The sequence below is a fragment of the Atractosteus spatula genome, chromosome 15 (genome assembly GCF_055471065.1).
Source record: "Atractosteus spatula isolate fAtrSpa1 chromosome 15, fAtrSpa1.hap1, whole genome shotgun sequence".
Taxonomy (NCBI): Eukaryota; Metazoa; Chordata; class Actinopteri; order Semionotiformes; family Lepisosteidae; genus Atractosteus; species Atractosteus spatula.
In genome coordinates, this window is record NC_142720.1 from 21,118,738 (window position 1) to 21,128,016 (window position 9,279).

The window sequence follows — 9,279 nt, forward strand, 5'->3', positions numbered from 1 at the left end:
CAGTGAAATTAAAATAACGACTTGAAAGTATACAAAACTCAACTAACAGTCCTAAGCAAACTTGCAATTCAGGTCTGACGTCAGGCACTCATTTCGGTTTGTTAGAGTGAAACGGTCAGTCATGTATTATAATAATGATGCAACTCTTTTGAGCTGCGGAGATCTTTCCAAATACAGCGGCTGGCTGAGGTGTCGGACCTCGGAGGGATTCTGACCTCGCACTGTGTGGCCTTGCTCCACAGATGGAGACGTTGCAGGCCTCCCTACAAGCCCTGGACTCCCAGACAGAGCAGCTGCACTCTGAGCTCCGGGCAGCAGGCCGAGATAAAACCCGTCTCGCTGAGGACGCCGCAGCCAGTCAGGAGATGCTGCAGGAGGCCAAGGACAAGGTAGTGACACAGTTACACCATCTGGAAGAGCACCAGGTAGCTGGGAGGCAGCAGCCATACCTGTTCCAAAGAAGCACCGTGCACTTGCAAACCACAGCAGTTCTAGGCCACGACTGAAATGTTTTTTCTGTTTCACATAGAAAACGTATCGGCAGCAGGGTGGCACAGTGGTTGGCATTGCTGCCTCGCAGTGCTGGGGCCCTGGGTTCAGTTCCTGGGCTCTGGGCTGTGGAGTTTGCATGTTCTCCCAGTGTTTGCATGGGTTTCTTCCAGATGCTGCAGTTTCCATTCACAGCCCAAAGACATACTGGTTGGTTAACTAGCTTCTGGTGAAATTAGCCCTGGTATGAGTGTGTTTTTCTGTCTGTCTGGACTGTAATGGACTGGCGTCCCATCCAGGGTGAATCCTGCCTTGCGTCCATTGCTTACCCTGACTCCACCATAACCCTGTGTTGGATTAAGCTGTTTGAGGATGGACGGACATATAGAACTTTTTTTTCTGGGGTTACAAACTGGGTGCTTTTATCTTCAGCACCCAGGCTATACCCATGGGAGTAGCTTTTCCATAGTTATGACACTTCTCAAGGCTGCATGTGCATCTGAGCAGGTCCAGGAGCTGGAGGCCAGTGTCCAGAGGCTGTGTCACGAGAACGAGCAGCTTGAGATCGCCCATCGGCAGCGTGAGCAACAGGAGGTCCTGTCCCTCAGGAAAGAGCACCAGGCCCTCAGATCACAGCACGAGGAGCTCCTGCAGAAGGTAAGCCAGGCACCGCAGGAAATGGACGCTGCGTGCTGGACGGCTGCCCCTGACAGCGTGTGGATGTGGAGTCCGGTTTTCAGGATGCACAAGTTAGGTTGTGCCTGTTGCAGGTGGAGCTGCTGCAGGCTCATGAGGCAGAGCTGGGCCAGGTGACGCAGGAGTGCCAGGCATTGAAGAGCAAGCAGGCAGAGCTGGAGGCAGAGCTGCAGGAATCTCAGGATCAGGTACTGCCTGGGGAACCGAGAAGTGTTGTCTTGAACCTTTAGGGTGCAGCCTACGATTCTTTTGCCCTAGTCTCAAATATCTTCTGCAGCTGCAGATAGACTTGGTCTACATTTCTGCTTTGCTAAAAAATATTTAAGTAGAGTTTACCTAGTCGCGCGACTGTTAAATGTGTAAAACTGCATCAGTAAAAGGCTCACAGGAAGTCTCCAACTGTTGTTGCTTCTTAGGAGCTACACTATTTTGGTCTCTTCTTTGATGTCGGAAGCAGAGCTAGCTCCTGGCAGGAGCAAACTGCGACAATAGGAGGGACGTGCTCTTGAGAGGGGCAGGTCTGCGGGGAGTAAGGGCGTGTGTGTCTGTGTGTCGCAGCTCCTGCAGGCTGGCGCGGCCCTGGCCCTGGCGCGCTCGCAGCACGCGCGGGAGGCGCAGCAGCTGAGGGAGCGGGCGGGTGCGGCACTGTCCAGGGAGCAGGAGGCCGAGCTCCGGGCCCGGCTGGCGGAGGAGCGCCGGCGCGGGCAGCAGCTGCAGGAGCAGCTCAGGGCCCAGGTGGAGCAGGCCAGCACGCAGATGGGCCTGCAGCAGGTACGGCACCGGGCGGCACCGTGCCTCAGTGGGAACCTGGCCTGGGAGCTTCCTGTTCTGGGCTGTCAGGACAGCGGTCCTCCAGCTCTTCGAGTACACGTCGGTGACGTGGGGGAGGAGGGGAGCTCCTGAGCGGCTTTCCCAGAGCAAGCGGCTTCACAGCGACTGCTGCTCCTAATCCAGACCGTACAGCTCGACTGCTTGTGCTACAACGTCCGCCCTGCAGCCTGAAACCGCCTGCGGGGGCTGGGTAAAGACGAGCGCACGGAGGGGTCACCATCTGAGAGGGCTGTTCATGCAAGCCCTGTGCTGCTTGCAGACTGCAGCGACAGTGAAAGGGAAAGAACGTGCGTCACGGTTGCACCTGGTCCCTTCCAGGCTGGGGTGGCTGGTCAGGTTGGATACAATTCCTGATTCCAGTGGCATAAAAGTTGTCACAAATCCTAGAAAGCAGTCATGTTCTTTTTGAAAGGTTTGGAAAGAGTGGGGTGACGGGTGTATGAAATCTCTCCTTCCTGCGCAGGACCATTATGAGACAGTGCTGAAACGAACGGAGGAGAGGATGAAGGAGGTGGAGCTCAAACTGAAGACTCTCCGGGAGCTGCTGCAGGAGAAGGTGGAGCAGCTGAAGGAGCAGGTGAGGCCCAGCTCGGGAGAAGAGCAGGGCCGCGGTACTCTGGGATACCTGATGGCAGGCAAAGTCTGGCTTTGGCATAAACCTTTGGGGTCAGGGAACTGTCATCGTATCTGACAGGAAGTAACACTTCACAACCGCCCTTTTGCCAGAATGTTTTGTGTTGTGGTTGTCATTTAGAAAGATGCCTTATAGGACTTTACAATACAAAAGGAGTTCTGTTTTCTAACTAGTACTAATGTGCTGTAGCTACGGGTGAGACAGAACTCGAATAACAATTGTGCTACAACTTAAAAAAAAAAGGTTATTCTGTCAATTGTATTCGGGAAGGCTATCAAGTGAATAAGCCCAAATGGTAGAACTATCCCTTCTGATTTTCTGATGAAGCATTGAGGAAGTTGGCTGGTTTAAGAACTGTTGAATAAGACTGGTTTGCTTTTTTCTAAAGTCATTGCAGAACATTAGACAGTATGCAGTCCTAGCCTTACCCTTGCGATGTACAGTGTAATCCACTGCAGCAGGCCTCGGGTACCGCGCTCAGCGCAGCGCGCATGAGGAAAAGAGATTAATCAAGGTTTTCCTGGCTCTCCCAGCTGGCCAAGAATGCCAAGTCGGATGTTTTGCTGAAGGACCTCTATGTGGAAAACTCCCAGCTGATGAAGGCGCTGCAGGTGACCGAACAGCGGCAGAAGAGCGTGGAGAAGACGAACTTCGTGCTCGAGGAGAAGATCGCCGCCCTCAACAGGCTGCTGCGGAAGATCGCGCCGGCGACGCTCATGGCTTAGCGTCCCGAATGGTCACCCGGGCTGGGCAATCGTTTTTCTGTCTGAAGACAGGTGTTGCAAGAAAGCGAAGTCATTATGTGAGGCAGCTGGTGCGCCAACAGCCCCATGACGCAGCAGAGCTCAGCCGGCCCTGGACAGCTCCCCACAGTTGCTCCGGGTCTCAGCCTGGACAGACAGGGCTACAGCTCCACCTTGTATCTCACAGCATTCTTATTTTCTCAAAAAAACTGGGAGATTGTGTGATGTTACTTCCATATCAAAATAAAACTGATGTAAAGATGTAAAATTACATTAAGTATTATGGTTAGACAACATGAGACAGGCACTTGTGAAGTATCTAAATCAACTGAAGAGATAATGTATAATTCAACCAGCATAGAAGGGGAATATTTTTCTCCTTTTCAATGAAGTGTTACAAAAGTCTTAATTGGCTCATAATGTGCAGGAACGTGTACAGTTTTTTTTATACAAGTGTGTATAAAACATTTAGGTTTTTCTGAAAATATTTTTGAATATATGCACACACCTTTCTAAACTCAATGCACTGCTGTTAAGACCTTGTTGTATGTAAGTTATTCATGTTTTAAGTATTAAAATATTTTGAAGTAAAAGAGGAAGTTTAATTCAGACCCTCTGGACCTCGGTGGTGTGTTTTACAGACTGGTAGCTTCAGGATAAAAAGACTATGGATGCTTTGTATTTAATCAATTTTATTTGGTTTTCTCCAGTAATCTCTAGGATTTGTCAGAGGTTTTAAAATCAGTCCATGAGAAGAATATTTCAATGTTAAACAAAAACATGCAAAAAAACCATTAAGACAATGTTACATGTAAAATAAGTGCAGTCCCTACCTTTATCAAGCTATTTGCCCCTATCCTTCATGAGGAAGAGATGCAGTTCCCAAAGAGCTAAATAATTTGACCCTGGTGCAGAGGAGCTGTGGGTTTTGAAAGGGTACAGAGTGGCACTAGTTTTCTAACCTTGCATTTATCAAATACTGTCACTCCCATCCTGCTGTTCCAACAACACATACAAGACCACAGTGTAAATGTTCAGCTCATGTGAATGCCATGGAATTAAAGTACAGGTTGTTTTTCTTGACCTTGGAAAACACCATTACCATTGGGTCCCAGGGACAGTCCCTCAAGCACAAGTGTCCATGTTTGAAGCCGGGACAACCCCCCCACACCGGTGTTGGAAATGTAGGATTTTAGACCTTTTAAAAGCCACTGCGGGTCGGTCCCCTGTCGGTCAGGACAGCACGTGCTCCAGCACCCCTTGTCGGATCAGGTGCTCACACTTCCATCGTGGAAGAAAGTGCTGGAAAAGACCAGACTGTTACCAGCTACAGCTTTCTAACGAGGTTTTCCCAAAGCTGTACGGTGGAAGAGAAACTGGTTGCAGAATACTTCCTAAGCGTCTTTTCATGCAATGACATTAATACATTTGTTAGAAGATGATAAATTGCATATCCTTTTATTACAAACTAACAGTTCATTTTTCTTAATAATATCATGTGTTTTATATGCTTAATACACAACCCTGTAACCAAGGGATTTATTGGATGAAAGGATAAAGCATTTAAAATACTTTTTGGAACTGTTCCAAGGTAGTTGCCTTTTATTCTTGTTAGAAGTGATCAAACACTTAAACCTTGCTGCTTCGCAGCGCTGGGGCTCTGGGCTCAGTTCCCGACCAGGGGTGCTGTCTGTGTGGAGTTGGGGTGCTCCAATTTCCTCCCGCAGCCCAGAGACGTGCTGGTGGGTTAATTGGCCTTGGTGTGAGAGTGCATGTCTGTGTTGGTGTGCCCTGTGACGGACTGGCTCTGTCCAGGCTGGAGCCTGCCCTGTGCCCATCACTTGCTAGGATAGGCTGTGGCGACCCTGAACTGGATAAAGCCTTTAGAAAACGGACTAAGTACATACCGTTTCCAAACTTTATATAATACTGTAGAATATTGAGAATTATAATAAATACACCTGTTTTCAGGAATTCAATCTAACACGCCCTCTCGTCTCCCCGGTGGACTCATACCTGGCTATTTTTCTTCAAGAGGATGATGGTTCCATCATCGATTTCAAACTCCCCGTGGTCTTTAACACATCGGACCTTTGGAGAAAAGTCACAAGCCTTATCAGAAAACATCTCGTACAGATTTTCAGGGGTTCTTGCCTGCGAACACATTTACTGTTGATGAGCAGGAGAATTTTGAAGTAGTTATCTGTTCCAATCATGTTCCTGCGTCTCACCCTCCACGTTTGTACTTGATATTTCAGGGACTCCACTCAAAGCTATGACCCTTCGTCACCTTAGGAGGAACAAGGGCTGCGTCCACTGTCCTCTGACCCACCCATGGTGCCCCACAGCAGTGACTCTCACCTTCTACTCTGTCTCATGCAGTTTTGGTCCCCACTCTTGACCAGTTAGGCTAAGAGGTCTGTAGTTCTCTGGTTACTTTTTTTAGCTCTAACGAAGCTGAACAGGGACATTAATTACCATCAACGCTGAACCAGTTTTTGAGTTTCACTGTCCAATAGCTGGACTGTAGGAAGTCAGACAGCTGTGGAGCAGTCCCTTTTTTTCTAGTGGGAGTGTTGGCTTAATTTCCTTCAGTGTATTACAGGTTGTGTGGACAGAAGCAGCAACCACTTCAAATGATCAAGCAGAGAAAATAATTCTTTTCACCATATTTCCTTTCCTATACAAAAAACACACAGGACGTAGGCATTTCTGAAGCCAGAAACACAGGGTTCAATCTGTCTGCGGCCATACATGTATATTGAATGTCAATATTGCGCAACTGAGGCCAGGGCTTTGGATTACTGTGGGAAGCACCTCCCCCTGGTGGTTAAAACAGGAGTTTACAATGGTTGCTTGTTGATACATTTCTCACCTCATATACTGTGGGTCCAGTTCCTGCAAGGTGACTACAGCTCTCAAAGCTTTAATACAGTTTTCATTCATTTGGGGGTAAGGAGGCAGAAAAGTTACAATAATTTTATATATAACAATGCCCACCAGGCGAACACAGCCCACAAAACTTCAATTCCAATCGGGCTTTTTCTCCCAGTACAGCTGTCCGATTCTTACCTCAATATACAGACTCTTTGGGGGCTTCATGTCCTGTGTGATATCCAGGCCCTCTTCTCCTCCCAGAGACCTCATGTAGGTAGCCAGGGACTTCTTGTACTGGTTAAACCACTCCAGCTAAGTGGGGACAAAGGTTTACGAGAAGCTGTCGGCCAGCATTTTTCCCAGCTGACAGCAAGCTGCCCCATCAAGGCTCACAAGCAAACTGCACTAAGGGCATTTCACATCCAACAGAGGTCCTAGGAGACAGCGTCTGACACTGGCCAGGCAAAACTCCACAGAAGGTCCATTCATCCACTTTCTAACTGCTTTATCCAGTTCAGGATCACAGAGGAGCCAGAGCCTGTCCCAGCAAATAACGGGCACAATTTAGGATACACCCCGGAAGGGACACCAGTCCATCGCAGGGCACACGCAGACGCACACACACTCACACCAGCTTCTCCTTCTACACACTCAGGCAGGCGTGGGTCTTAAAATCTGAAACAGGTTTGCGATCACAGCCGGGACCGGGAGGACATCGCTGTCCCTGCACTCACCTCTTCGGCGCTCATGTGGAACCTTATGGATGTGGGCAGAACGCTGCCATACTCCCACCTCAGAGCCCGCACGCGGAGCAGGCGATCGTAGCTGAGTGGAGAGGTGAAACAAAGCCAGGTCCGTCACTGACAGCACGCGTGAGCAAGACTAAGAGCCAGCAGTACTGGTGTGAAGAAGAGCGGACGCACAGCCCGGCGCTTACAGATAGGCGGCGATGCACCTCTGGTTCCGGAGCAGACAGCAGTGGCGGAACTTGATGGTGGGGATCAGTTCACTCACTCCCTCCGACTTCGCCTCGTTCCTGGAACAGAGCATTTTAGACACAAAATGTAGTTTAAAAACTACTGTCTAAAAGACTATTAAGTCTATCAACCAGACCCTTCCCCCCCCCCCCCCCCCCATCTCGTATTACAGTACTCCAGTCCTGCAGGATCTGAGGGTTTCTGGTGGTCTTTCTGTCTGAGCCCTTAATTCACTCACTATGTGATGAACCGAATAAACTGCTGTCCGTCTTTCCTTGTTTTCCATATATATGCTGTGGATTTTCTAAGGACCAATAAAGCAAACTGGACAGCAGCCCTTGAATACCGAGGTTAGGCTTGTCTTTATTTTACTTATGCATACAAAACATCATCTCTGCAACAGAACAGAAATACTGGGCTCCCTGCCACCTCTTTTACATAACGAAATAAAAACCACAAAGCAAAGCCTGTAACACAGCTGTAACTCACACATCACTCTGGTTCTGCTCATAGAGAGCCTTCATCTCTTCAAGAACCTGTCTAATCCCATCTTCCTGCAACGACAGAAAATCAGCCTGTTATGTTATACATGAATATGCTGTGAAGTTAAATCAGTTTACACTGTTAACGTACATTCATGACAAAAATGTTCAACGAGTGGACTGAAATTGCTATATCGAGGTCCGTCAGGTGTAACAATAATTTTGCAGATGATATTGCTCATTTCAAGACTTTCCTACCATGTCAACAAAGTAGATTGTTTGACATGCAGCTCACATAAAATCAGAAAAAAACAACTGTTAGAGCCTTTTGATGTTCCCAGGAATAGTGAAAATGACTATAATGACTCAAATACAAGAGATTATAATAACGTTCGTCTGAAATTCTTGTAGAGAGACAAAGAACACAAGATCGTCTGCCGCCGATATGAGGTAAACTGGCTCATTTAGTTTTTAATCTACTTGAACCAAGTAACTCATCCAGTCGGTTACTAAAGGACGCAAGGGAGTCACCTTCAGCAACACGGCTGAATATCTTGTTCCAGACTCGATATATCAGACATGAAACAACGGCAGACGAGGCGTGCGAACACGGAGCTAAACTTACATTAAACGCCGGTAACTGGCCATCGCCGATACGATCCAGCTCTCTGACGAGCTCTATCGCTTTTTCACCAAACATGTGGCGGAAGAAAACGCGTCCGGTTTTATGAATCGGTTCAGAGAAACGGCGACCTTTCGATGCCGACTCCCGGTTTCTTCATCAAGGGATGTTACTTTTCGAGCGTGATGCACAAACCTACAGCACTGCGATTTTCGCGGGCACGGTTGTTATTGCTGCGCAGGCCGCAGAACTACGGGTCCCAGCCGGGGACAAACCGTCTTGCTTGCTGAACGATATGTATACCAGCCGTGGCCTTTGAGGAAGGCCTCCGAGATGCCGTTGTTTCTCTTGATATTGCTGTTGCTCGTCTTTACAGTACGGATTAATCGGAGCAATCTGAAGACACGGGTGCAGTCATTTCTTCCGGGCGGCGGAGGGTTAATCGTCAAAGGGTTGTTGCTGCCGGATTGAATGACTCGCTTCCGCGAGTTCCTGGAGTTAGGAGAAAGACATTACAATCAGATGTTTGAAAAAAAAAAACAGTTTTATGAATAGGAACCCACTCCTGATTGTTCTGATGCTCGTATGCAACCCAAACCCAAAAGCGTGCGGTGGGGATCAATTATTGGGGGGGGGGGCATCTTATGGGTTCGCTACGTGCCGTTACAGGAAATAATAGTTGTTTTTTTTCTCCTTGTAGAAGATTTGTTGAATCAGCTAAAGGATAGTCTGAAACAGAAAGCATCGAAAGTTTCTACTCCTTTCTAGCTAAACTAATCACGGGGATTCCGTGCCGTGTGTCTTTGGTGAAGACTACCATGTGGAAGAGAGGGATAGTGGCTTCATGTATTCATTTCATATGCCTTGAGCCAGTCCCTCACGGACACATGGCTTTCTGTGAGCGGAAGGGGCGTGCGTGTGTGTCTTT

At 48.3% G+C, this 9,279-nt stretch overlaps 2 protein-coding genes across 5 annotated transcripts in view; one reads left to right on the forward strand and one right to left on the reverse strand.

Annotated features, from left to right (window-relative positions):
- Positions 1 to 3,986, forward strand: part of ninl (ninein-like) — a 28,655-nt gene extending 24,669 nt beyond the window's left edge. For both annotated transcript variants that reach the window (XM_088934295.1, XM_088934296.1), the window contains 6 exons: positions 243 to 389; positions 997 to 1,146; positions 1,260 to 1,373; positions 1,744 to 1,956; positions 2,480 to 2,593; positions 3,184 to 3,986. In XM_088934295.1, coding sequence (XP_088790421.1) covers positions 243 to 389; positions 997 to 1,146; positions 1,260 to 1,373; positions 1,744 to 1,956; positions 2,480 to 2,593; positions 3,184 to 3,375 — 930 coding nt within the window. In that variant the 3' untranslated portion in view covers positions 3,376 to 3,986. The remainder of the gene's footprint in view (positions 1 to 242; positions 390 to 996; positions 1,147 to 1,259; positions 1,374 to 1,743; positions 1,957 to 2,479; positions 2,594 to 3,183) is intronic.
- Positions 3,987 to 4,068: 82 nt separating this feature from the next.
- Positions 4,069 to 8,605, reverse strand: gins1 (GINS complex subunit 1 (Psf1 homolog)). Of its 3 annotated transcripts, none has more exons than XM_088933815.1 (7): positions 8,355 to 8,605; positions 7,737 to 7,801; positions 7,226 to 7,306; positions 7,005 to 7,095; positions 6,466 to 6,582; positions 5,410 to 5,484; positions 4,069 to 4,695 (listed from the first exon to the last, which is right to left on the reverse strand). In XM_088933815.1, exons 1-7 carry the CDS (start codon positions 8,427 to 8,429, stop codon positions 4,627 to 4,629), a joined length of 573 nt encoding a protein of 190 aa, XP_088789941.1. In that variant the 5' UTR covers positions 8,430 to 8,605; the 3' UTR covers positions 4,069 to 4,626. The 3 variants fall into 3 exon arrangements, with proteins under 3 accessions (XP_088789941.1, XP_088789940.1, XP_088789942.1); XM_088933814.1 differs by having other exon boundaries at positions 7,208 to 7,306; XM_088933816.1 differs by lacking the exon at positions 7,737 to 7,801 and having other exon boundaries at positions 7,208 to 7,306; positions 8,355 to 8,520.
- Between the last annotated feature and the right edge of the window lie 674 nt (positions 8,606 to 9,279).

What these genes read in the sequence shown, in the direction of transcription:
- gins1 (XM_088933814.1), bottom strand. Translation starts at nt 8,429, where the DNA reads ATGTTTGGTGAAAAAGCGATAGAGCTCGTCAGAGAGCTGGATCGTATC. An exon ending in GCCAGTTACCGGCGTTTAAT is followed by an intron (nt 7,802 to 8,354) that starts GTAAGTTTAGCT and finishes CTGTCGTTGCAG; the next exon opens with GAAGATGGGATTAGACAGGT. An exon ending in TCCACATGAGCGCCGAAGAG is followed by an intron (nt 6,583 to 7,004) that starts GTGAGTGCAGGG and finishes GTCCCCACTTAG; the next exon opens with CTGGAGTGGTTTAACCAGTA.